We start from the raw sequence: 27,963 nt of genomic DNA, 5'->3' as shown, positions 1-27,963 counted from the left end.
GCGGGGCTCTGAGCAGTTGCCGCCATTTTGGTGGAAGAGAAACAATAGGACTGAGGCGCCGCGGGACCGGTCTGTGTCCGCAGGTAACGCCCGCCTTGCGGTGCCTGTGGTCCTGCCGCCCCGGGAGCTTTGGGGAAGGTTTTTTTTTTTGTTGTTGTTTTGTTTTTTTTCTGGCTGTTAGGGGACAGGGTCTCTGGGCGTTGGGGGTCTCCCCACATTATTTGGGAGGTAGTCTCTCGCTGTCATTGTGCAGGAGGTCTCCCCGGGTCTTCGTGGAGCCATATTTTCCCTGGCCATTTGCGAGAAGCATCGTAGTTTTGGGTCACTGGGAAGAGAAGCTCCCCTCTGGATTTGGGGGGTGGGCAGGATCTTCGCCGATCATTGGAGAGAGGTCTCCTGGAATTTTGAGGGGTGGGTAGTATCTTTCCCCCGCCTTTGAGGAGATCTTCCGAGGTTTTTAGGTGGACGAGAACTTTCTGTAATGTTGAAATATCTACCCAGGTCATTGGCGATCATGATATCCCAGGTTATTGAGGATGTGGTCTTCCATCTTTGAGTGTAGGGGTCAGCCCAGCGCCTCAGATACTGTTACCTGAGGCTGGCAAACGTGCAGCCATTTTGGGTGTTGATTGCCAGTTGGGTCGTATTTGTTGGGGGAATCAGCGCACCCAACATTTTTAAAACTGTCTTGCAGTGTATCAGAAGACTCCTATTTTATTCTGATGTTTCTACCATTGAGTGGAGAAATTTAATTTCCTTCAAATTTGATTAGACGGCTTTTGTCTTGCATTCTAATGGCTTTATTGTAGGATTTTATTGGCTCAGTATCTAGAAAGCCCAACTAGCAGGAAAAAAACGAGTGAAAACAAAATGTAGAAACCAGTAAAATTTAGTGCTCTTTAAGTACCAGTAGCTAGTCACTGCTTGGAATTAAACGTTAGCAGAATTGCACACATAAACAAGAATAAACTAAAATCATGGAAGAATAATTTAAGAAAAATTACTGAAACTTTAGAAGAGTAACAAAAACATTGGAGCTTACTAGTTTTTGTTTTTTTTTTTCTAATAAAGGACCATAATTACAGTAATTTTGTTGAGTTCTAGTATTTAAAATGTTTGTATTTGCATTTTTAGCAGGATAACACCTAGCGGGAAACTTAAGACGCTTATTTGTGTAGTTTATTGCTGTGGGGTTTGTATATTTCATCCTGTAACTTGGCATTAAGTATTTAAAAGATAAATTTCAGGGTGGTGTTTTAACTTTAGCCACTTAGAATTTGAAATGGCAAATGAATACTTAATCATATTTGACATTAATTGCCTAGTAATTTTTTTCTTTGAAGAAAAAGTCTGTTGAACTGTTGTTAGATTGGTTTTCCTGCATTGTGATTTTAAAGTAGAATTCACAGGCATTTTTAGAAATTATGTGGATAAGAACTGGGATTAGAGTTGATTTCCTTGTTTAGCAGATGTGATAGGCTTCTTTTTTGCTTGGAAGCTTTGTAGGTGACAGACTGGATCACTATATATCAGCCCTAAGACTTTCTGAGCAATGGAATGTATCAGGAAAGAGCAATCGCTGACTGATGAAACTTAGCTATTCTCCCTTGCAAAAGGATGCCAGAGCAGTGTGTAAGCTCCTGAGATGTCACTTGTATCTAGGCAACAGGGATGAGCATGAGCCTCCCTGAGGCCAGTTTGCTGATGTGAAAATTTTCCATTGTTTGGCTCATAAAGATGATGCTTTGGAGAAGAACTTTTTTCTTTAAGTAAAGTTATTTTACTTAATGAGATGATCATCTTAAACAAATTGAACCCATTTTTGGACTGTAGAAAGTAAGTAGATTGGGGGGGGGGGCTGAGGTTGTGGCTCAGCGGTAGAACACTTGCCTAGTACGCTCAGGGCCCTGGGTTCAATCAGCACCACATAAAAATAAATAACGGTTAAAAAAAAAAAAAGAAAGTAAGCAGATGATTACTTTTATGTGGTTACATTTTAAAGCATGTTTTTGTTTTTTAAATAAATTGTGTTTTTGCTTCTTTGTGTGCAGTGTAATAGGAGTACTGTTTTGTGATATATTTTGATGACATTAAAATGTCCTTTTCCCAAAAAATTGAATGTAGGTTCACTCAAGAGTTTGAAGGACAATCTGCAAAGATGATGCATATTTGCTTTGAATCTGTCACTTATCACCAGTTTCAGCTGTTAACCAATTTCTAGCCAATCTTGTTTCTTCTGTTCTCTGCACTGACTTCCCTCAATGCCTTTTTTTTTTTTTTTTTTCTAATGGTGGTACTGGGGATTGAACCTATTGGCTTTGCCCATGCTAGGCAAGTGCTCTACCTCTGAGCTATATCCCTAGCCTTCACTAAAATGTCTAATCCAATTTTTCCCAGAAATCTTTTTGTTTTTCTATTTTGCTGTGCCCAGGGTCTTGTGCAAGTGCTATGCCACTGAGCTATAATCCCTGCCCTCAGAAATGTTATTTTATCACTGTGTACATACCTGTAATCCTGACTCGGGAAGCTGAAGCCGAATTGCAAGTTCCAGGCCAGCCTCAGCAAGTTAGTGGAACCTTGTCTCAAAAAAAAAAAAAAAAAAAAAAAAAAGGTGGTAAAGCATTCCTGAATTCGTTCCCAGTACAAAAAAAAAAAAAAAAAAAAAAGTTATTTATCCATAATATTCTATTCCTGTATGTATCTCCAAAAGACAAAGAACCATGGAATCTATAATAACATTACTCTTTCTAAAAAGTGTTAATTCCTTAATTTTTTTTTTTTCAGGTTTTGTACATGGCATTTAATGGAAATGGCTCTTTTGTCTTTTAAATTTATATGTGCTTGGTCTTTTTTTTTTTTTTTTTTGTAATTTTTATCTGTTAAGCAACTGTGTGGTGGAATTTCCCATATGCTGGTTTTGCTGATCACTCCCTGTGCTCAATACCTTTTGGCTCTGGTGCCTGGTTTGAAGAATTTATTCTTGTTTATTATTTTGGCGAAGAAGCTGAGAAGAAACTGCCAGGTCTCATTTGGAAATGAGGCCCATGCTGATGGTAGTGTATACCTTTAAACCTGGTATACAGGTTTACCAGGAGATGCTGAGGCAGGGGCATTATGAGTTTGAACTCAGCCTGGGCAACATAGTAAGGCACCATCTCAAAAAAAAAAAAAAAAAAAAAAAAGCCCCAAGCTGAACTGTGATGAGTACTGGGGACCTGAAGGACCATATAGGAAGAAATCCTCCTCCTCCGTATTATGCCGTTCAGATATTCTGAATGCTACATGCTTGGTGTGGAATTGAGAGGAGATTCTGATTCCTGGCCTCTAGGAGGGTATTGATGTCATGCCTCTTGTGTTGTGCCCTTTGCTCATAGGAGGCTTATAGTTAGAGAAGCCTTGACCCTTTGTAGGTAATTCTCCAATATATATTTTTTTCTTTGCTCCTTTTTTCATTCCTTTTCTTTTTTTCTTTCATACTAGGATTGAACCCAGGGGTGCTTAACCACTGAGCTACATCCCTTCTCTGTACTCCCCCCCCCCCAGCCTTTTTTGAGATAGGGCTTGCTAAGTTGCTGAGCCTGGCTTTGAACTTTTGATCCTGTTTCAGTTGCTGGGGTTATAGGCATGAGCCATGTGCCTGGCCCAAATATGATTTCTGTTTAGATTCACTTCAGCTCCAGTTCCACTGCTTCCAGCTATCTGATGAACATTTTTTCTTGAGGGCTTGACCATTCCTTAAGTGTCTGCAGCTTAATTCAGTATCTTCTCAGTTATTTCGGACACTTCATAAACAAAAAATCTTTGTCCTGATTTGTGAAGGCTCAATATCTGTTACATTCCTCTAATTTGATTCTTGTGTCAGCATTTCTAAAGATAGAATCTATGGTTGACCACTCCCCAGATTATATGCAAAATTCACAAGGTGTGTATTTTTTTTTTTTTTTTCATTTAGAAGGTGTGTATTTTTTTTTTTTTCCCAAGAGAAAGACCCATAGATGTTTTAGATTCTCTGGGGGTTTAATTCCCTCCCCCAGAAAGTTTAAGCACAGTGGATAAGTACTAAACTCTGTTTCATTGCCCTCCTTGCTTCCTTGATTTCCTTGTTGCAGGGCAGTAGGCCCCATGAGTACATGGAAAAGGCAGGGACCCTATGCCCTGCCATGAAATAGAGGAGGTGACCTTAAAGAGGTCATGCCAGGTGGGACAAATATCTGAGACACAACAGTTCTTGTACCTTGGGGGGCCCAGAACCTGAGTGAGGGAAGATAGCCCCCCCCCCCCATTGAATAAAGAGACTCATTAAGAGAAGGAAGCCCAGGGAGCTGGTCTTGGTGGCATACGCCTGTAATCCCAGAGGCTTGGAGGCTGAGGCAGGAGGGTTGCAGATTCAAAGCCAGCTTAGCAAAATTGAGGCACTAAGCATCTCAGTGAGACCCTGTCTCTAAATAAAATACAAAATAGGGCTGAATGTGGCTCAGTGGTTGTTTGCCTCTGAGTTCATTTCTCAGTACCAAAATAAATAAATGAAGGAAGCAAGCAAGCTATCTCAAGACTGGGGATAGTGAAGAGATGTCAGCTTGATCTTAGTTGTTTTGGCCTCTTGGGTGTTATAGCTCTGGAAGAGATGTTCCTGTTATCCCCTTCCTCCAGAACATTCTCAGGCTTAGGACTGGTTCTTCTAGTGTGTGTGTGTATATATAGGGAGCATACTCGGGATTAAACCCACCACTGAGCTACATTCATAGCCCTTTTTATTTTGCGTCAGGATCTTGCTAAGTTGCCCATGCTGGCCTCAAACTTGTGATCCTTCTCCCTGAATAGTTGGATAACGGGTGTGTGCCATCACTTTTGACATCTTCAAATAACCAGATATTAAATTCATGAACATGCTAGGTTGCCTTAAACATGTGATATGAAACTAAGAAAGAAGCTTGAGAGTTTTTGTTTATTTTGATACTAGCCATTTAATCCAGGGGCACTCTACCATTGAATTGAACCTGCAGGCCCCTCCCCCTTTTTAAAGTTTGAGACAGGGTCTCACCGAGTTGTTGAGGCTGGCTTTGAACTTGTGATCCTCCTGCTTCAACTTCCAAAGTCACTGGGATTACAGGTTGCACCACTATACCTGGCTAGTTTGAGAGATTTCTACATCATAGTTTTTCATATAAATTTTTCTTCCCAATATTTCCATTTTTACATGTGCTTCTAATATGTATAGGATGTTACAGCAATTTTGACCAATCTAAGAGGGTCACTTATGAGTTCCTGTTATGTACTTTCTTACCAGGTGGGGTACTGGAGATAGAGAATTGCCCTAAAAGGATAATTGAGGGCTGGGGATGTGGCTCAAGCGGTAATGCGCTCCCCTGGCATGAGCAGAGCTCTGGGTTCGATTCTCAGCACCACATAAAAATAAAATAAAGATGTTGTGTCCACCGAAAACTGTAAAATAAGTATTAAAAATTCTCTCTTTCTTTAAAAAAAAAAGGATAATTGACTTTTTAAGGAAGACTGAAAATTCTTGATGTTATATTGAATACATTTAGCTATTTACAAGAAAATTTGATATTTTGATAAAGGGCACATATGACACCTCAGAATGAATAGTTTAGATTTATTTGGAGTGATGCTACAGTTTTAGAAGGAGATTTTTTTGAGTTTGTTAAAATAATTTGAGGGAGGCTTAAAATAGCAGACATATTTTCTCATAGTGCTGATTTTTTTAAAAAAATATTTATTTTTCAGTTCTTGGCAGACACAACATCTTTGTTTGTATGTGGTGCTGAGGATCGAACCTGGGCCGCACGCATGCCAGGCGAGCGCGCTACCTCTTGAGCCACATCCCCAGCCCATAGTGCTGATTTTTTAAAAAAACAATTTTGAAGTTACATTGATTTTTAGCTGATAATTCTGTTAACTCTAGCAGGCAATTCTGATAAACATATTCTTTGGTAGGCCAAAAGCGCCTTCTACCTATCCCACTTGATCTTGAGGTCTTTTATAGTCTGTCATTCCATAAATCTAAGTCTGATAATGCAAAGATGGGGTAATGTATTTGTGCTGGTACTTGGAAAGAGGAGAAGCAGCTGAGAGGCTGCTATGCCCCTTACAGAAAAGTTTGTACAGATTTCTGGAACTGAATTTGCTGTTTTACTTTTCCCTTTGCCTTTGGGGAAAGAATCTGAATGGCTATATGACTTTAATGAAATAGTTCCAATTATACAACTTGTGGATTCTTTCTTTTTTAAATTTTTAATATTTTTTTTTTAGAGAGAGAGAGAATTTTTAATATTTATTTTTCAGTTTTCGGCGGGCACAACATATTTGTTTGTATGTGGTGCTGAGGATCGAACCTGGGCCGCACGCATGCCAGGCGAGCGTGTTACCGCTTGAGCCACATCCCCAGCCCTCTTTCTTTCTTTTTAATTAAAACTAGAATAAAATGCCGTTGAAGGTGAAAAATAAACATCTAGTGTTGGAACCCAGGAGTTGAGTTTATATAAAGCTTTTGTGCCTCGTTTCTCTGGTCCTGCTGCTTTGGTAGGTTCATTGACTGTGTGGCATGGGGGATCCTCACAGCTAGATGAGCTGCAGCTCCTTTATGATTAGACGTATGAACTGGGCGTGGTGGCACGCTTGTAATCCCAGCAGCTCAGGAGGCTGAGGCAGGAGGATTAGGAGTTCAAAGGCAGACATAGTGAGGCCCTAAGCAACTCAGTGAAACCCTGTCTCTAAATAAAATACAAAAAGGACCAGCGATGTGGAATCAGTGATTCAGCGCCTGGGTTCAATCACCGATAACAAAAACAATAAATAAATTTAAAAATAGAGATTAGCTCTGTGGGGCTAGGGTTGTGGTTCAGTGGTAGAGTGTTTGCCTAACACATGTTAGCCACTGGGTTTGATCCTCAGCACCACATAAAAATAAATTAATTAAATAAAGGTATTGTGTCCATCTACAATTAAAAAACAAAAGATTAGATCTGTGATTCCAACATACTTAGCAGTAATTCTTTAATCTCAGGCACCTGTTGTTTTCCTGCAGCAAGACCTAGGTGATATGGTGCTTCAGTGTAATCACTTAAGGACAGTATCATAGGATCTACTCCAGGGATTTGTGAGAATGGAGGAGCTATTTAAACAGTAAGTGCTTAATAAACAGGAGCTCTCATTTCTGGCACAGTCATATCTCATTGTTGTTGAAGATTGAGGAGTTTGGTCATTACCTCCTCTGACCTTTGTGTGCCTTGTATATATGCCTTAGGGATATTCCTTATTGGGTAGTTATCTTCATTTGTTTCTGTGTGATCCATCTCTCATCATGGAGTAAAACTCTTAGCATGCAGTGACTGCATTAGCGTTTGCTTATAGATGAATTTAAAAGCTTCAAAAACTTGGCAGCTATCTGTTTTCTTTTTTAAATTTCTTTTTGGTTGTTGATGAACTTTTTTTTTGTCTTTATTTTTATGTGGTGCTGAGGATACAACCCAGTGCCTCACGCATGCTAGGTGAGAATGCTACCAGTGAGCTACAACCCCAGCCCTGTTTTCTTGTTTCTCTCCCATGAATCCTCCTCCCCTGCCCTGTTTTCTCTTCCCATTGCAAAACCAATATATGTTCAGAGTTTAAGAATATTTCAAGGAGTTAGAAACATTCAGAAAACTGAAAAGGAGGGAATGATGATCTTATCACCTACTATAGGACAGGTTTTGTGACACTGGAAGTTGATATATAATGTACATATAAGTAAATAATACATAATCACAAATTTCATCTTTATTTATTTTTGTGTCAGGGATTGAACTCAGGAGCACTCGACCACTGAGTTGCTTAGCACCTTGCTTTTTGCTGTCTGGCATGAGCCTCTTGAGCTGCTAGGATTATAGGAATGTGCCACTGCAGCTGGCACAAATACCATCTTTAAACAAAAGAAGTTACAGTATGAAGACAAGTAGATAAGAAATGGATGTTCAGATTGAAAGTGGTTGTTTATGGATTTGGATTGAAAAAGAAATCCCAAAAATTTACACATTTTAAAAAGCAGACTTTTCTACAACTGCAGTATTTTTCCCCTACACTTTTGGGCATTATTTTGATACTTTCTGTGACCGCAGTGTTCCGCTTTCTGTTGAGAGAACAGAAGGGTTACATAGTCCTCAAGGATGGTGATCCATCTGTTTTCTATTACTGACAACTCAGAAAAGTTTCTTTCTGGGCTGGAGATGTGGCTTACAGGAAGAGTGTTTGCCTAGCATGCATGAAGGCCCTGGGTTCTATCTCCAGTCCCACACACTTAAAAAGTTTATGTTGTTTCATTTTGTATATTGTCATCTTATTTGGGAAACCTGCATTAGGTTTCTTTCACTTTAGGGCATTTGAGACTTCAAGGCATTCAAGATTGCTTTGGTGTGTGTGTGTGTGTGTGTGTGTGTGTGTGTGTGTGTGTGTTTTGTTGGTACTGGGTATTGAACCCAGATCCTTGCACTAGGCAAGTACTCTACCTCTGAGCTACATCCCCAGCCCGACCCTTTTTATTTTATTTTGAGACAGGGTCTTGCTGAGTTGCCCAGGTTGGCCTCAAACTTGTAGTCCTCCCATTTCTGTTTCCTGAGTCACTGGAATTATAGAAATGTGTCACTATGCCTGGTTTCTTACATAAGCTCTTTAGAATTTAGGGGACTGATAGCCATGGCCCCTGTGAGTAGTTGGTACTTTCTTCTAGTTATTGTCTGTGATAAAATATATACTAAATTGACCATATTAACCATTTTAAGTGTATAATTCAGTGGTATAGTGGTACTTTCCATCAGTCTTTGTCTTTATAATCCAGACAATATAGGTTATACAATCTTGAATCTTGTTCTTTTGCTTAAACAAACTGTTTTAAAAATCAATGTATCAGTTAAAAAATAAGTCAGATTAATGGGGGGCGGTTAAAAAAACCAGAAAATTAGTAAGAATACTTTTATTGAATCCTAATAGTACATAATGTAGTTTGAGTAAAAGTAACTCTTTGTTTCATTCCTCTTCTATTACTGGATGTTAGAGGGTAAAAGGTATAAATGGTGTTTTACTAAGACTTGATTTTATGGAACAGTGGACTTGGGGGTTTTGGCATTTTCTCAGGTTAATTGTAGTTTGTTGCTGTGTATCCAGGTGGGTCAATCTAGTGCTCCCCAAGCAAATAATGATAGCTTTCCTCTTTGCTTCCTGGTTTTATTTTGCCTAAAATTCTTTTTTTAATACTTATTTTTTTAGTTATAGGTGGACATAATATCTTTATTTTATTTTTATGTGGTGCTGGGGAACGAACCCAGTGCCTCACACATGGTACGCTCTACCTCTGAGCCACAGCTCCAACCCTCTTTGGTATCATCTTGCTGAGACACCTTAACTTTCCTCCTGTTTTAGCCTCCTGAGTAGCTGGGATTACAGGCATATGCCACCATGCCTGGTATGTTTAACTTTTTTTTTTCCTCTTGACTTTCCCTTTCCCTTTCCCATGAGATGAGGTCTTACTAACTCTGTGTGTGTGTGTGTGTGTGTGTGTGTGTATGTGTGTTTGTTTGTTTTGGTTGGGCTTGAACCCAGGGTGAGGCAAGCACTCTACCAACTGAGCTATATCCCCAACCCCTTAGGTGAGGTCTTACTGTGTTGCTTAGGCTGATCTCGAATTCCTAGGCTTAAGCAATTTTCCCACCTTTTCCTATAGCTGATAGGAATGCAAAAAGGTACAGCACTTTGGAAATTTGTTTAACAATTTCTTATAAAACTAAACATACATAGGATGGTAGTACACATCTGTAATCCCTAGCTATATGTGAGTATTTCAGTAACTGATTCTGATGCAATCTTCAGTTGTGTGTGTATATGTGCTGAGTGGTGATTCTAGAGCTCATTTGGGAGGACGTTTGAGTGATGAAGGTTATTTTTCTGCCATAACTCAATGTTGACCCTGGAGCTTTTTTTGAGGCAGAGTACGTGGCCTCAGTGGATCCCATTGGTAGCATCATTAACTAGATTCTGGATGAGTGATTTAAAGGACTCAGAGGCTTTATAAAGGGTTCAGAGGCTTTCATGAGTTATAGCTGTGATTTATTTGCATATTTTAAAAAGTTTAGAATATTAAGGCATTGTTTCCAGCAGATCCTTTAATAGTCTTTTGTAAATCTTGGGGATCAATCTCCATAGATAGGTACATGGTCCACACATTGCATGAGTAATCCAGGATTTCTGAGAAACTGAACCTTACTTAGTCTTTGAATGTTTAAAAACCATTAAAGAGATCCTACCGCTCAAACTGCATGTAGGAAACACATACATACACAAACATATACACATATACACACAGAAACAGGTAAAAGAAAAGAACAAGTGCTTTGGAGCCCTTCTTTCTTTTGGCCTAAGGCCCCTAGGGAGGAAGTTGATTTTGTGTATAATTCTTGGGAAATTGATCATTCTTTTTCACAGGGATAAGACCTGTAAGAGACCAATAGAAGCTCCATTTCTTTTTTTTTTTTAATTTTTAATATTTATTTTTTAGTTCTCGGCGGACACAACATCTTTGTTGGTATGTGGTGCTGAGGATCGAACCCGGGCCGCACGCATGCCAGGCGAGCGCGCTACCGCTGAGCCACATCCCCAGCCCCGAAGCTCCATTTCTGTGTGCCTTGAAATGTGAAACATATTTTGCACAGTGAGGTCATACTGAGGTTCATACTGAGAGATTGAACATAATTGAAACAAGAATTGCAGGAATGCAAGGCTGGGACTGTAGTTCAGTGGTAGAGCACTTGCCTAGCATGTTTGAGACACTGGGTTTGCTCCCCAGCACCACATGAAACTAATAGAGATTTTGTGTCTATCAACAAGTAAAAATATTTTTTTAAAAAAACTGCAGGAATGTATCTGAATTTTCTGTTATTTATTTATTTATCTCTCTTTTTTTTCTTCCCCCTCACACCATCTCTTATGTAATTTTGTATAACAATGAGGGTCTCCTTCCATCTTCCATGCAATTCCCCTTCTCCCTCCCATTCCCTCCCACCACCTCTCCTCCCTGTTTAGTGGTAATCTTCTTCTCAGGCTCTTCCTCCCTGCTCTGTTTTGAGTCACCCCCCTTATATCAAAGAAGACATTCAGCATTTGTTTTTTAGGGATTGGCTAACTTCACTTAGCATAATCTGCTCTAATGCCATCTATTTCCCTGCAAATGCCATGATTTTGATATTTTTTAGTGCTGAGTAACATTTCATTGTGTATAAATACCATATTTTTTTTATCCATTCATCTATTGAAGAGCATCTAGGTTGGTTCCACAGTCTAGCTATTGTGAATTGTGCTGCTATGAACATTGATGTAGCTGTGTCCCTATAGTATGCTCTTTTTAGGTCTTTTGGGTATAGTCTGAAAAGGGGAATAGCTGGGTCAAATGGTGATTCCATTCCCAGCTTTCCAAATTGGCTTCACCTATTTGCAGTCCCACCAGCAATGTACAAGTGTACCTTTTTCCCCACATCCTCATCAGAACTTGTTATTGTTTGACTTCATAATGGCTGCCATTCTTACTGGAGTGAGATGGTATCGTAGAGTAGTTTTAATTTGCATTTCTCTGATTGCTAGAGATGGTGAGCATTTTTTCATGTATTTGTTGATTGATTGTATATCCTCCTCTGAGAAGTGTCTGTTCAGATCCTTGGCCCGTTTGTTGATTGGGTTATTGGTTTTCTTGTTTATTTTTTTTTTTTGAGTTCTTTGTATACTCTGGAGATTAGAGCTCTATCTGAAGTGTGAGGGATAAAAATTTGTTTCCAGGGTGTAGGCTCCCTATTTACCTCACTTATTATTTCTTTTGCTGAGAAAAAACTTTTTAGTTTAAATACGTCCCATTTGTTGATTCTTGATTTTAACTCTTGTGCTCTAGGTGTCCTATTAAGGAATTTGGAGCCCGACCCCACGAGTTGGAGATTAGAGCCAACTTTTTCTTCTATTAGACGCAGAGTCTCTGGTTTGATTCCTAGCTCCTTGATCCATTTTGAGTTAACTTTTGTGCATGGTGAGAGAAAGAGATTTAATTTCATTTTGTTGCATATGGATTTCCAGTTCTCCCAGCACCATTTGTTAAAGATGTTATCCTTTCTCCATTGCGTGCTTTGTCAAATATAAGGTAGTTGTAATTTTGTGGATTGGTCTCTGTGTCCTCTATTCTGTACCATTGGTTTACCTGCCTGTTTTGGTACCAGTACCATGCTGTTTTTGTTACTATTGCTCTGTAATATAGTTTAAAATCTGGTATCGCTATACCACCTGTTTCACTCTTCCTGCTTAGAATTGCTTTAGCTATTCTGGGTCTTTTATTTTTCCAGATGAATTTCATGATTGCTTTTTCTATTTCTGCGAGGAATGCTGTTGGGACTTTGATTGGCATTGCATTAAACCTATGGAGTACTTTTGGTAATATGGCCATTTTAATGATATTAATTCTGCCTATAGATTCTGTTTTTATTTATGTATGTAACACAGTAGTGCTTATTTTTAATTTTCAGATAGCATCTTCTAAGTTGCTGAGGCTGGCCTCAAACCTTGTGATCCTCCTGCTTCAAATCTCCTAAATTGCTGGGATTACAGGCATGCACCACCACACCTGGCTATTTTATTTATTATTATATTTTTAGTTTTTAGTTGTAGTGGGACACAATACCTTTATTTTACTTATTTATTTTTATGTGGTGCTGAGAATCAAACCCAGGGTCTTGCATGTGAGGTAAGCGCTCTACTGTTGAGCCACAACACCAGCCCGTATTTTTTTTTTTAAGCCAGAATTTTTATTGGGTGGCTAATTGTTGAAACTCTCAAGATGAACTGGATGTTGCCCTCTTGGGTTTAGGAGTTCCTTCATGGAATCCCTCCCTGAATCTGTGTTATTACAAATTTTAGGTGCCTTATTTGACCAGTCCTGGTGGTATTTTGCCTTGGTGCTCCAGTTATACTTTCTCTTGCCCTTGGCAGGGTAGCCACATCTGCCACAGGTTGACTTCTGATGGTGACAGGCCTTAGAGCTACAATAATGGCACAATGTGTGTGTTTTATCATGATGATCATGATGCTATCCAAATGATAATGTTCTCTTCATCATCTTGCTTCTGCTGCCATGTGAGGCAAATGCTCTACTAAGCTGGGCTGGAGTTAACTTTTTTTTTTTTTTTAAGATTAAAAAATTTTTATTTTGAGACAAGGTCTTTCTAAGTTACACAGGCTGGCCTCAAGCTTGTAATCCTCCTGCCTCAGTCTCTTGAATAGCTGGGATTACAGGTATGTGTCACCATACCCAGCTGTCCTATTTTATTTAAAACCAAAAAGCTACTAGTGAAAGAGTAGGGCATGGTTGGCCCTTTTGGCCTCAAAGAGAAAAAAATCTTTCCAGTAAGCAATACCAAGGGAAAGGTCAGGCTGACAGTACCAACACATCAGGCACTATATATATATATATATATATATATATATATATATTTTTTTTTTTTTTTTTTTTTTAAGTGTGAAAGTTCAAAGATACTCCAGGCTTTAGAAACACAATCCAAAGTCTTAATAAAGGTATAAATCAGCTTTTGCTATCAGGGTAATGCTAGCAATGATGCTAACAACCCCTTCTAATTCTGGTCTGAATCCCAGAAATGAATACAATTAAGTAAAAAATTCTCTTTTTCCAGTCATGTATCTTACCCATTACCACCTCCATTGAAAAATCAAACAAAACCTGACACTTGGGCTGGGGTTGTGGCTGAGAGGTAGAGCGCTCACCTACCATGTGTGAGGCCCTGGGTTCAATCCTCAACCACATAAAAATAAACAAAATAAAGGTGTTGTGTCCAACTACAACTTTAAAAAAAAAGAAAAGAAAGAAAAATTTTAAAAAAACTGGCCCGTCATGGCATCTCTGTGGACTGTGGTTCATAGGTGCAAATGAAGGCCAAAAGGGCCCTCAAAGGTTTCCACCTCTCCCTCCTCTCTGGTCCCCAGGGTGTTCATTAGCTGCCACATCATGATGTGGCACCTTGCCACCCCTCCACCTGCCTTGAACTCTGGCAATCCACAATTTGCTGCTCCCAGAAGAATCATCATCATCATCTTGGGTAGAGAGGTAGAGAAAATAAGGCTCATTCTTGCCTAAGTGAACTCTAATGAGATGTGCGGTGGAATTAGAGGGACAGTTGCAGATTCTCTGCCCCTTAACTACATAGAGACCCCAAAGCCTCTGGCTCCCTCTTTCTAAGTTCTAGTTTTTTGGTTTTGTGAGTCAGAGGAGAGAGGCTAGGCACAAATTTCTACTCTTTGGGTTTTAAGTGGTAACTAGTAGTCTTTCATTTTTGTGGTTGTGAATTGAACCTGAGGCCTTGCACATGTGAGGCAAATGCTCTACTACGGTGGAGTTAACTTTTTTTTTAATCTTGAGACTATCTCACTAAGTTGTGCAAGTTGAGCTTGAATAGTGATTCTCCTGCCTCAGCTGCCACAGCAGCTGGAATTACAGGCATGTGCCATCATAACCTACTCTTTCAATGGGAGCTTTTTGGTTTTTGGTTTTAAATAAAATAGGACAGCTGGGTGTGGTGGCACATACCTGTAATCCCAGCTATTCAGGAGACTGAGGCAGGAGGATTGCAAGCTTGAGGCCAGCCTGTGTAATTTAGAAAGACCTTGTCTCAAAATAAAACCTAGTATGTACCAGTCTGTATAGAACTATAATTTGGAGCAGATTTGATGTTGGGGAAGTAAAATCGGCCCTGTTTGTTTATTAGCTCTGGGGATTGAAACCAGGGGCTCTTTACCAATGAGCCACATCCCGAGGGCCCCCCACTTTTATTGTTTTTACACAAATGGAGCACAACTTGTCATTTCTCTGGTTGTACCCTATGTACGGGTATCACACCATTCATGCTGTCATACCCGTACATAGGGTAATAATGTCTGATTCATTCCACCATCTTCCTGCCTCTGCCCAAAGTTCCTCCATTCTTCCCTTGTCCTAACCCCCCTCCCCCCACGTCTCCACCCTCCCATGGATCAGCATCCACTTATCAGGGGAAACATTTGGCCATTGGTTTTTTGGGATTGCATGATATTCTCCAACTCCATTCATTTACCTACAAATGCTGTAATTTCATTCTTCTTCTTCTTTTAATTGTAGTTGAACACAATATCTTTTTTTAAAATATTTATTTATTTAGTTAGTTATCGGCAGACACAACATCTTCGTTAGTATGTGGTGCTGAGGATCGAACCCGGGCAGCACGCAGGGCAGCACGCATGCGAGACGAGCGCGCTACCGCTTGAGCCACATCCCCAACCCAGAACACAATATCTTTATTTATTTTTTTAATGTCATGCTGAGGATTGAACCCAGGGCGTCACATGTGCGAGGCAAGCGCTGTACTGCTGAGCCACAATCCCAGCCACTAATTTCATTCTTCTTTAAGGCTAATATTCCATTGTGTATATATACCACAGTATGTTTATCCATTCATCTATTGAAGGTCTTCTGGATTGGTTCCTCAATTTAGCTATTGAACTGCTGTAAACATTGAGGTGGCTGCATCACTGTAGTATGCTAATTTTAAGTCCTTTGGGTATAGACCGAGGAGTGGGATAGCTGGGTCAAATGATGGTTCCATTCCAAGTTTATTAAGGAATCTCCATACTGCTTTCCAAAGTGGTTGTACCATTTTGCAGTCCCATCAGCAATTAAATGAGTGTACCTTTCCCCACACATCCTCGCCAGTACTTGTTGCTTGAATTCTTGATAATTGCCATTCTGACTAGAGTGAGATGAAATCTTAGTTTTGATTTGCATTTCTCTAATTGCTAGAGATGTTGAACATTTTTTTATATATTTGTTGATTCATTGTATATCTTCTTCTGTGAAGTGTTTGCTCATTTCCTTAGCCCATTGGGTTGCTCTATCTGATGTGCATGTGATAGATTTTCTCCCATTCTGTTGGCTCTCTCTTCACGTTATTGATCGTTTCCTTTGCTGCAGAGAAGCTTTTTAATTTGAATCCATCCCATTTATTGATTGTTGATTTTATTCTTGTAAAGGAAGTCAGGTCCTAAGCCAACATGAAGAAGATTTGGGCCTGCTTTTTCTTCTATTAGGTGCAGAGTCTCTGGTCTAATTCCTAGGTCCTTGATCCATGTTGAGTTAAGTTTTGTGCAGGGTGAGATAGAGAGGTCTAATTTCATTTTGCTGCATAAGGATTTCCAGTTCTCCAGGATCATTTGTTGAAGAAGTTATTTTTTGGCACCTTTGTCTAGTATGAAATAGCTGTATTTATGTGGATTTGTCTCTGTGCCCTCTATTCTGTACCATTGGTCTACATGTCTATTTTGGTGCCAATACCATGCCATTTTTGTTGCTATAGCTATATAGTATCGTTTAAGGTCTGGTATTGTGATGTCTCCCGCTTTACTCTTCTTGCTAAGGATTGCTTTGACTATTCTGGGTCTCTGATTTTTCCAAATGAATTTCATGGTTGCTTTTTCTATTTCTGTGAAGAATGTCATTGGTATTTTTATTGGAATTGCATTAAATCTGTATAGTACTTTTGGTAATATGGTCATTTTGACAATTTTCCTCAAGACAGGGTCTGGTTAAGTTGCTTAGGACCTCACTAAGTTGTTGAAGCTGGCTTTGAACTCTTGATCCTCTTGCCTTACGCTCCCAAGCCTCTGGGAATTACAGGTGTGCACTACAGCTCCAGTTCTTTTTTTAAAAAAATTTTGAGACTGCTTCTTGCTAAGTTGCTAAGTAAAAGGGCTTGTGTAACTAGGCACCTCAGCTCTATCTTCTGGAGAGAGTCTGAAATGAGTAGCGTGTATTCATCCTTATAGTCACTTTGCCTGTGTGGTTTGGGAACTCTTCCCAGTACCTGCCTTTCTGAGAGGGCTTCTGTGATAATGAGAAGGTAGCATCAGGTGAGAAATCAGGGTCTTTGAGGTCTGTGTTCTTGGCATATAATAAAGCTTTGAATCCTTGAATCCTGCTGGGTCAACAGTCGGTTTTCTGAAAGGAAAAATTATCACAGGGCTGGGGTTGTGGCTCATTGGTAGAGCACTTGCCTACCGTGTGTGAGGCCCTGGGTTCAATCCTCAGCACCACATAAAAAAAATAAAGGTATTGACAACTACAACTAAAAAATAAATATTTTTTTAAAAATCACCAACTTAAATTCTTTAAAAGAGGCTATTACAGAAGATAAAAATTTTGGTGAAAACACTTTTTTTCACTTTTTTGATTGATGCATTATAGTTGAACATAGTGGTGAAATATAATCTGGCCATTATCACCTGAAAGCACTTTTATAGGACAAACTAAATGTCCCATATCTGCAGCAAAATTAAGGCATCCTCCAGTCTAGGATTTTAAGTTTCATTTGGGAACTGTGATTGTGGGTGTGTTTTCTAACCTCCTCAAATTGGCTTCATTGCCTGCAGTAGGGAGAGTAGTGTTTACCTCATTAAAAGTATCCAGAGGACCAAGTAAGAAGTTCTGTAATGAACTTTTTACAGGTTTGCTGAGCACATCAGCAAACCCTTCCTCACTCTCACTGTCGCAGATGGAGTCATGGGAACTGCACAAGTTCCCAGTAAGATCCCTGTACATATACATACACTAGTTTAAGTAAGGAATGCTAGTAGAAACTACATTGTCTATAAATTATAGCCAGAAAACATACCTAGCCTGACATGCCTTGAATCAGTTAATAGGGTGTGAGATCCAGTTGTCACGCCTGAATGCATAATCAGAACTAAGGTCCTAGACTTATGGTGGATAAGAGCCCTGACTGCCCCAGGAGCACAACTTTGGCTTAAAGGTATGCCCCAGCTTTTAGTGATCAGGATAGAACTGATAAAAATAGTTGGTTGACCTAGAACACTGTGTATCTTTTTAAATGAAGTTAACCAGCCTTGATCGGTTGTTTTTAGATACAGACGTTAATCATTAAAGCTGGTCCCAAGCTCCACTGCTAATAAGGTTAATGGAGCTTGTCTTTGGCCTTGGACTGGGGCAGTATGTGTGGATACCTTGGGTGGATAAGTCCGAGATGATGGATAAGTTGGTTTTCCCTGTAGAGATTGCATTAAATGGATAGATTTGAGCACCTTTCACCTTAAGTTTGTCTATCATATTAGACAATTGTAAGATTTAATTTGAATATAATGTTTGAAATTGTGATCTTTGATCTTTACCTTTTCATGGCTTTGTGTTTTGTCTGTTACGGTGACTTTGTAATGCTGTAGTGTCCCTGTTGGAGCACAGTTTCTGTGTGTTCTCATTAGCCATGTCCTTCTCCTTCCCTCTCCTCCCTCAGCTCAGGGTGTTTTTATCTTTCTGAGGGAAGAGGCGGGGCTGGGGTGGGCAGCGTGGGCGGAACCCTAAGTGAGCTTGTTCTGTTTTCCTTTCTGCTCGAGAATTGGAACCTAAGGCGGTTCCCACAAATCAATGTGCTTGCTTCCGGCAGAGCATTCTGGCCTACACAAACCTAGGAGCCGAGACCAAACAGAAGGAGGATCAGACAAGACAAGCGACGGAGGACGAGCTGGCCGTAGACCCTGCTGCCTCCCCGTTTTCCCTGCCGTCTGCGTCCAGAGGATGAGCCCAGCCTTCAGGGCCATGGACGTGGAGCCCCACACCAAGGGCGTCCTGCTGGAGCCCTTTGTCCACCAGGTTGGGGGGCACTCTTGTGTTCTACGCTTCAATGAGACGACCCTGTGCAAGCCCCTGGTCCCGAGGGAGCATCAGTTCTACGAGACCCTCCCAGCTGAGATGCGCAGATTCACTCCCCAGTACAAAGGTGAGCCCCCAATTGCTGGAGGGGTCGCCAGGCTGGTGAGGAGATGTGAGGGATCACGGCCATGGAAGGCCCTGGCAGCCATCCTGGGAACCCTGACCCCCTCCCACTCACTTTGTGTTTTCCCTCCTCCTGGCCCTCAGCCCAGCACCTCACACCCTCAGTTTTCAAGCCCTGGTAAGATTGCTCAATTGTGCTTTGTTTTGTGGATTTGTTTTGAGTTTATTTTTGGTGGAAGTTTAGTTGTGTTTTATGTTCAGGTGTCTCTTGATCACAGTAACCCATAGTCCCCCATGGTGGGGACAGTGGGGGAAGACTTTGGGAGGATTTTACCCAGAATTCTTGCCGCCTGCTTTTTGTCCTCCAGGAAACCAGAAGCCCTGGTGATTAGGTAGGCTGGGAGCAGGGTTGAGTCAGATGGAATGCAGGAGTGGGAGGACTGTGCTGATTAGCTGAAGCCCTTTGCAATTATGGAAATCCCCAAAATTGCTACATGAAGGCAAATGGTTGATTCACATATTGTAGTTTTTTCTTCCTTTTATAATGATTCTTTGGGGGGGACATAAGCAGCCACCAGAATGGTGTGGTCTGGGGGGGAACTTTTGTAAATCAAAGGAGAACATATTAAAGAAATTAATTTTAAGTGGGTATTACTGGATATATAAAAGACCAGAACAACTTAGGTTCTTCTGGAACTGTTTAAACATTATTTTTAAAAAAAACAGAATGTTCTGGGCACCTCTCTGTACTCTAAAATGCATGTGTGTTAGGGTGGGGGTGGGGGAGTTGTGGGCCCTCACTTGGTCCTTCTCTTGTTTTTTCCAGGACAAAGCCAGAGTTCCCTTGTTAGCTGGCCACCCTTGCCCCCTTTTTTCCTCTGGTCCTTTTCCCCATGGCCACAGGGAAGTGTGGTCCCCTGAAATCCCCACCTTGGCTCCTCTGCACCTAGAGCTGGGGGCTACCTCAGAAGTGTCATCTCTCTCAGCACGCATTCCCCTGCAGCAAGCAAGCGGGCGGGCAGCAAGGACTGAGCAGATTGAGTGATCCTGGGGCAGAGAGGCCTGGGAGGAAAGGTGTTCAGCCAGTCGGTTGTAAGGCACTCATCGGCACCTGCTGAAATGCTCCTACTGACAGCTCCCTGCTCAAAGACTGTCTAATTACACATGGCAGGTTCTAGAGACTCAAGGGTGGAGAGCTGCTTTCAAGGCCACAGTGTGTCTGTCCTCCTGGTCCAACCCTATTTACCTTGTATTTGTTTATTTACTTATTTATTTATTTTTGTGACAAGAAACTGCAAAGACTAATAAAAAGCATAATTGAGAAGGACAAAAGGCTTGAGGCACCTACCTAAGTGGGGGTGCTACAGTAAGCCTTTGCTAGGGTGTCTGTTGTGCTGTGTGGTTTGTTTTGTTTGCCCCTTTATTTTGCTTTGCCTACCCAGTCTTCCTTACTTTTAGATGCCTCTTACCCTGTGACAAACTTGTGTTTCCTTGCGTTCAGGTTCTGCCTTAAAGCAAGCTTCCAGGCGGTCGGAGTTTCTGTTCAGGGCATTAAAAATTTCCACAAGATATAAAGAGCAATGTTTTTGCATCTCTCTTAGTATTAGAAGAGTTACACAAAAATTAATAAAACATTTTCAATGATGGAAAAATGTGTCTTGTAATTCTTTGGCTCTTGCCTTGTTGAGTGCATTAGAGAGGAAGACTCTCGGCCATGTTTGCTCCCTAATCGCTTGTCTTGTATGGTGTCATTTTTTTCTAGCTGTTTTGATATTTGTTAGGTTTGCAGATGAGTTTGGGGCCTCTGGCAACATAGAGACTAAGGAACAGGGTAAGAAAAACAACAAATGTTACAATCATGTTATTTAGAAAGCATCTTTCTGTGGAATTAAAGCTCCTTCTGCTCCTCGCCCCATTTCCAGGTGTGGTGTCTGTGCGCTTTGAAGAAGATGAAGACAGGAACTTGTGTTTAATAGCGTATCCATTAAAAGGGGACCATGGAACTGTGGACTTTGTAGACAATTCAGACTGTGAACCAAAAAGTAAGCTTCTAAGGTGGACAAACAAAAAACATCACATGCTAGAAACGGAAAAGACCCCCAAGGACTGGGTGCGCCAGCACCGGAAAGAGGAGAAGATGAAGAGGTAGGTACACTAATAGGGGAATCCTTGGGCTCTGTGGGAAGGTCAGTGTTGGGGTTCTTAGTTATAGCTGACTGAGTTCCCTGGAGGTGAAAATTCATGGTGGGCTTACAGGTGCCTTGTCTTTCAATGGTTAGTTCCCACATGCATGCCCAGCATCTCTTTAATTAACTTCTGGGTTAGATCATGCCATTTTTGGTAAATAGCTGAAGCAGTAGCTGTAAAAAGAGATTTAGTGTACATTCCTTCAACTGCTGCTCTGTGCCAGGCTATAGCCTGGGTCCTGTAGATGTGACAGGAGTTACCTACCCCTTTACTTCAGGTTGCTTACTAATTGTGGGAGACATTTGTGAAACTCCGGGATCTGTTTGGGCAGAGTTTTCAAGTACCATACGTTAGTAAAGCTTGTTAAAATATCAAATATGGCCGGACGTGGTGGCACATGCCTGTAATCCCAGGGGCTTGGAAGGCTGGATCACAAGTTCAAAGCCAACCTCAAAAATGGCAAGGCACTAAGCAACTCAGTGAGTCCCTGTCTCTAAAATACAAAATAGGGCTGGGGATATGGCTTAGTGGTTGAGTGCCCCTGAGTTCAATCCCTGGTACCAAAATATATATATATATATATATATATATATATATATATATAAAAATAATGTGGCCAAGTAGATTAACTTATTTATATGGGATTTCACCTAAGATTTTCCCAGTCTCCAGATGGGAAGTCAGATGAACCTGTGTACCACTTGTGGGTTTGAGGTTATTGCTTGGAATAGGGGAATAGAAGCTGCCTGACTTGGAAGTTGGGAGGCGGAGGCTGATCTTGCTTCTTAGGTTTCCCTTGTTGTAGAAAATAGTGATGGTTGGGCTGGGGATGTGGCTCAAGCGGTAGCGCGCTCGCCTGGCATGCGTGCGGCCCGGGTTCGATCCTCAGCACCACATACCAACAAAGATGTTGTGTCCGCCGAGAACTAAAAAATAAATATTAAAAATTCTCTCTCTCTCTCTCTCTTTCTCTCCTCTCTCACTCTCTCTTTAAAAAAAAAAAAAATAGTGATGGCATGGCCCCTTAATTAACTTTCATGAGATAAAATAGACCTCATGATAATAAGGTACAGTGATAAAATGTACCCATTTAAAGTGTTTAATGAGTTTGTAACCATCACCATATCAAAATATCTAACTTCATCACTCCAGAAAGCTCCCTCATGCATCTTTGACACTGAATTTTTTGACATTATGACTTATTGGAACCTTATATCTTCTTCATAGCCATAAGTTAGAAGAAGAATTTGAATGGCTAAAGAAATCTGAAGTCTTATACTACAGTGTAGAAAAAAAGGGGAGTATAAGTTCCCAGCTCAAACACTATAATCCTTGGAGCATGAAATGTCACCAGCAACAGTTACAGAGAATGAAGGAGAATGCAAAGCATCGGAACCAGTACAGTATCCTTTGTTCATGGGACATCCCTACTTTGTTGGGGCGGGGAGGGAAAGTGTGGAGGGCTTGAAGAGAGTGGTTGGGTTTGTTAAGTCTTAATTGAATTTCCTCTGTTGGGGTTGTGCCAGAATACTTCTGTGATGCTCATGGATAGGTATTGCTTCTCTTAGGGCTAGGGACTGGCCTCTGAGTGTAGGTGGTAGGGAATGAGGGATAAAGGGTTTCTGGGAATGAGGGATATCTCATGAAGGGGCCACCTTACATCAGGTGTACTTTAGATAGTCTAGGGAAGATGGCACAGAGCTGATCCCTGTTTGAAATTCCGGCAGAAGATTCCCAAATCTTCTTCAACTAAAGGGATTAAGTTAAGAGAAAACTAACCTTTCAGTTCCGGTTCACCAGTCTGGCATATGAGCTATGCCAGGATCCTTCTTCTTTTTTTTTTTTTTTTACCTTATGGGTTGAAAATCTTCAGAACTGAGGTTGTTTTATTTATTTTTAACTTTTATTAAGGAAAATATGTTAAAATAATGCATTGACAGAGTATTTCTCCACCCAGGTTTGTCAGTTAACCCACTTACGTCAGTCTTGTGTCATGACTTTCTCTATTTACCCACTACCCTTTATACCTGGACTTTTTGGTTGTGCTGGGGGATGGATGAAACCCAGGGCTTTATGCATGCTAGGCAAATACTCTTTACCACTGAACTTTTTTTTTTTTTTAATATTTTTAGTTGTAGATGAACACAATACCTTTGTTTTGTCTATTTGTTTTTATGTGATGCTGAGGATTGAACGCAGTGCCTCACACATGCCAGGCAAATGCTCTACCACCGAGCCCCAGACCCAGCCCCTGGTTTTTAAACAGAAGATTTTTTCCACCTATACTCTTTTCAAAGCAAATCTGAGCTATATAATTTCATCTGTGTGTACCTTAGCATGTATCTCTAAAAGATGAAACTATTTTAACAGTTGAACACCATTTTCATTTCTTTTTTTTTATTATTCTTAAGTTTTAGGTGGACACAATATCTTTATTTTACATTTATGTGGTGCTGAGGATCAAACCCAGTGCCTCGTGCATGCTAGGCAAGCACTTCTACCACTGAGCCACAACCCCAGCATCCCCGCATTTTCATTTCTTAACAATTGGTAATTCCTAACTATAAACTACCTAATTCATGTTCACATTTTTCTAATTGTCTTCAGTGAGTATGTTTTTATTGTTTGTTAGAATGGGAATTCACGTAAGTTGCATTGGATCGAAATGTTTAAGTCTTTAAATACCACTCTCATATTTTCTTAGAAAAATTCCTTCCTTCCTTTCTGTGCAACACAGGATCACTCTACCCCTGAGCTGTATGTCTAGACTTTTTGTTGTTGTAGATGGATATAATACCTTTTATTTATTTTTATGTGGTGCTAAGGGTCAAACTCGGTGCCTTCCATGCTAGGCAAGCGCTCTACCACTGAACTACAACCTCAGCCTCACTAGCCTTTTTTTTTTTTTTTTTTTAATTTGAGGTCATGCCTCACTAATTGCCCAGGTTGGCCTCTTAACTCTGGAGTGGCTGGAGTTATAGTCATGTGCCACCATGCCCCTGCTGCCTTTTTTTTTTTTTTAATTTCTTATCAAAGAAACTGGCTCTTAGGTTGGGGTTGTGGTTCAGTGGTAGAGCACTTGCCTAGCACGTGTGAGGCACTGGTTTAATCCTTGGCGCCACATAAAAATAAATAAATAAATAAAGGTATTGTGTCCATCTACAACTAAAAAATATATTTAAAAAAAAAAGAAAGAAAGAAATGATGTCGGGGCTGGGGATGTGGCTCAAGCGGTAGCTCGCTCGCCTGGCATGCGTGCGGCCCGGGTTCGATCCTCAGCACCACATACAAAGAAAGATGTTGTGTCCGCCAAAAACTAAAAAAAATAAATATTAAAGTTCGTTTTCTCTCTCTCTCTCTCTCTCTCTCTCTCTCTCTCTCTCTCTCTCTCTCTCTCTGTCTCTCTCTCTTAAAAAGAAATGATGTCTTACCAGCTGTGGTGGTGCACATCTGTAATCCCAGCAACTCAGGAGGCTGAGGCAGGAGGATCACAAGTTCAAAGCCAGCCTCAGCAACTTATCGAAGCCTAAAGCAATTCAGTGAGACCCTGTCTCTAATAAAATATAAAAAAGGGCTAGGGATGTGGCTAAGTGGTTAAGTGCCCCTGCATTCAATCCCTATTACAAAAAAAAAAAAAAAAAAAGTGCATCTAAAAGAGTTTTCTATGATCTGGGTTTTACTGATTGCATTCCTACATGTTTACTGTGTCCCCTCTGTTTCCACTGTTGTTTTTTTTTTTTTTTTTGTAATTTTTTTATTTTTTATTTTTAATGTGATGCTAATGATGGTAACCAGTGCTTCACAAGATGCAAGGCATGTGCTCTACCACTAAGCCACAACCCCAGCCCCTTCCACTGTTTTTTTAAATTTATTTATTTTTTTTGTTCTTTTTAGTTATACATGACAATATTTTATCATACATACATGGAGTATTACTTCCCTTTTTTTAGCTTTATTTTATTTATTTATTTGTTTATTCTTACATGGTGCTGAAGATGGAACCCAGTGCCTCACACGAGGAAAGTTCTCAACCACTGAGCTACAAATGCCAGCCCTACTTCCCATTTTTGTGGTTGTATGTGATGTGTAGTTACATTGGTCCTGTATTCATATATGATGTCTTCAGTAGGTGATGATTGGATCTGAAGGCTTGATTTAAAGATCTAAAAGAATTGATTTGGTTTCAGTTCGTGGGAATGGGAGCAGTAGTCCCCAAGAAATTATATTGTACATGTCCATTGGGAAGCAGAGTCTTTCTCTTTGCCTTAGATCTAATTTCTCATTAGGTAGTTTTCTAATTTTGTTATTCACAAGCTGGAAACTTCCTATAAAACACAATTTTTCCTCATCAACTATATGCTTGAGGTATGGTTTATATATTTGTGTTTTAATCCATTGCAGTTGTTACCTTTACCAAGTTTGATACAGTGGTGGTAGTCTATGATAGTTATCTTCCTTTCTAGTATGAAAAAGAGTCTAGGAAATGACCATGTATATTTCCTGCTCCAGATGTGAACTCAAACCATTCCCCTAAGGCAGGGGTCAGTGAATCTTTTCAGTAAAGGGCCAAATAAATTTTTAGGTGTTGTGGGTCATATAGTTTGTCACAACTCTGCCACTATATATTTAAATGAACTAGTGTAGTTGTGTTCCAGTAAATATTTATTGACTAATTGAATATCATTCAATTTTCATGGATCATAAAGTATTATATTTATTTTGATCTCTTAAATGTAAAAACCACTACTAGCTCATAGATTGTACAACAATGTGCAGTGGACTGTAGTTTACCATTTCCTACTCTAAGGACCACTGGTTTCTATTAATGGGAAATAGACCATACTAGGGGTATTTATTATTTCTGGTCATTATTTCTAGACATTTTCCATGCACACAGCTTGGGAAATAGTTTTTTCAAGACAAATATTTTTTATGAATTTGTATTGATGTTTACAATTTATATCTAAGGCTGCAGGATTTACTGAGCTCATTCTATGTATAATTGAGGACAGTATGCTATTGTACTCTGATCCTACACATAGCTGAATTCAGGAAATCTTGTTTCCTAAGCCTGGAGCACCTCAGGCCTGTATCAAGTCTAGACACTAGCTGCTCTCATGCCAGTTCCCTAACAAGAAGTTCCTCTTAGCTCTTTAGTTAGCTGTGGGCTCTCTATATAGGAAACAGCACAATTAATGGAGCCCCCTGTGGGGTTAGGCTTCTTTGGGTCACTGCATTCACACAAAGTTCCCTGTGCCAAGGTATAATATGTAGCACTTTCTCTTGGGGATATAGTTCTTAACCACTTAGAATTTATATTACTGGAGAACCTGACTTCCCGCTACGAGGTGCCTTGTGTCTTGGACCTTAAGATGGGCACACGCCAGCATGGTGATGATGCTTCAGAGGAGAAAGCAGCTAACCAGATCCGAAAATGTCAGCAGAGCACATCTGCAGTCATTGGTGTGCGTGTGTGTGGCATGCAGGTGAGTAGTGTGCTGGTGCAAGACAAGGGCTAGCTAGGGAATCCAGTAGCTGCTGCTTCCCCACTGTGGTGTAGTTTTATTTGTTCTAAAGATTTCAGAATGACCCTATATGAATTTGATGCTTTCTGGTTAAAAAGAAAGAAAGAAAAGAAAACATGTATTTTATGTCTGGGTAATTTCTCTGATACTGTCCTGATAGGCTGAGTCCAGAACCTGTAGACATGAGTAGAGAAAAAGACAAGAGGATTAGCCTGTCTCCACTGACCCAGATGTACAATAACTTAACCCAGGTCAGATGGCTGCATTGCAGGTTGATGCTGATCAGAGAAGACAGCAGCTCATGTGTGACTTGGTGTACTTATTAACGAAGAATCAGATCTAGAGTCTGGTGCAGTTGTACACAATTTGATCCCAGCTATTCAGGAGACTGAGGCAGGAGAATTCCAAGTTTGAACCAGCCTGCTCAACTTAGTGAGACCCTGTCTCAAAATTTTAAAAAGAGTGAGGAATGTATAATGGAATACTGCTTGCCTAGTATGCATGGAGTCCTGGGTTCAATCCCCAGTACTACAAAAGAAAAAATAGAAGCAGATCCCAGATGTCACATCACCATCACCTTCCCCCACCCCAGTGTCCAAGCCTCATCCACTGACTTGCTGATCTCCCCACAGGTATACCAGGCAGGTACTGGGCAGCTTATGTTCATGAACAAGTACCATGGGCGGAAACTATCAGTGCAGGGCTTCAAGGAAGCACTTTTCCAGTTCTTCCACAACGGTCGGTACCTGCGTCGAGAGCTCCTGGGCCCTGTGCTCAAGAAGCTGGCTGAGCTCAAGGCAGTGTTGGAACGACAGGAATCCTACCGCTTCTACTCAAGCTCCCTGTTGGTTATCTATGATGGCAAAGAGTGGCCTGAAGTGGCCCTGGACTCGGATGAGGAGGACTTGGAGGACCTGTCAGAGGAGTCAGCTGATGAGTCTGCTGGTGCCTATGCCTACAAGCCCATTGGTGCCAGCTCAGTGGATGTGCGCATGATCGACTTTGCTCACACCACTTGCAGGCTGTATGGCGAGGACAGTGTGGTGCATGAGGGCCAGGATGCTGGCTATATCTTTGGGCTCCAGAGCCTGATAGACATTGTCACAGAGATAAGTGAGGAGAGTGGAGAGTGAACTTGCTGGTTGCGACAGTACTTGAGAGAGACTCTGTGTCCCAGACACAGCTGTGCTGCGTCAGGGAGGAGGCCAGTATGGCCAGGTAGGGGTCCCTGCAGCCTGGAGCTGATGTGCAGTGGCCTCTGTGAGCCCCAACCCGAGCCAGCTCCAGCTGCACTCGGGAGTCTTTATTTATTTTAACAATTTCTTCAACATTCCACATTTGATGATGCAGATACCTCTTTGTTCCCTGAGTGTAAATGTTCTAATACAGATCTTTTTGTTTATTGTA

General features: G+C 40.7%; 1 protein-coding gene across 2 annotated transcripts; it reads left to right on the top strand.

Moving 5' to 3' along the window:
- On the top strand, window positions 1–27,963 carry Ip6k2 (inositol hexakisphosphate kinase 2). 2 transcript variants are annotated; one of them, XM_026384016.2, is made up of 7 exons: window positions 1–83; window positions 18,516–18,848; window positions 20,607–20,675; window positions 20,767–20,989; window positions 22,259–22,434; window positions 26,342–26,517; window positions 27,189–27,963. In XM_026384016.2, exons 2-7 carry the CDS (start codon window positions 18,647–18,649, stop codon window positions 27,687–27,689), a joined length of 1,347 nt encoding a protein of 448 aa, XP_026239801.1. In that variant the 5' UTR covers window positions 1–83; window positions 18,516–18,646; the 3' UTR covers window positions 27,690–27,963. The 2 variants fall into 2 exon arrangements, with proteins under 2 accessions (XP_026239801.1, XP_026239802.1); XM_026384017.2 differs by lacking the exon at window positions 20,607–20,675.

This window comes from Urocitellus parryii, chromosome 2 (assembly GCF_045843805.1).
Source record: "Urocitellus parryii isolate mUroPar1 chromosome 2, mUroPar1.hap1, whole genome shotgun sequence".
Classification (NCBI taxonomy): domain Eukaryota; kingdom Metazoa; phylum Chordata; class Mammalia; order Rodentia; family Sciuridae; genus Urocitellus; species Urocitellus parryii.
This window is presented reverse-complemented; position numbering and strand designations above follow the sequence as displayed.

Coding starts and splice junctions, on each gene's coding strand:
- Ip6k2 (XM_026384016.2), top strand. CDS start 18,647: ATGAGCCCAGCCTTCAGGGCCATGGACGTGGAGCCCCACACCAAGGGC. Junction 22,435..26,341: donor AAAGCATCGGAACCAGTACA/GTATCCTTTGTT, acceptor TTAACCACTTAG/AATTTATATTACTGGAGAAC. Junction 26,518..27,188: donor TGCGTGTGTGTGGCATGCAG/GTGAGTAGTGTG, acceptor ATCTCCCCACAG/GTATACCAGGCAGGTACTGG.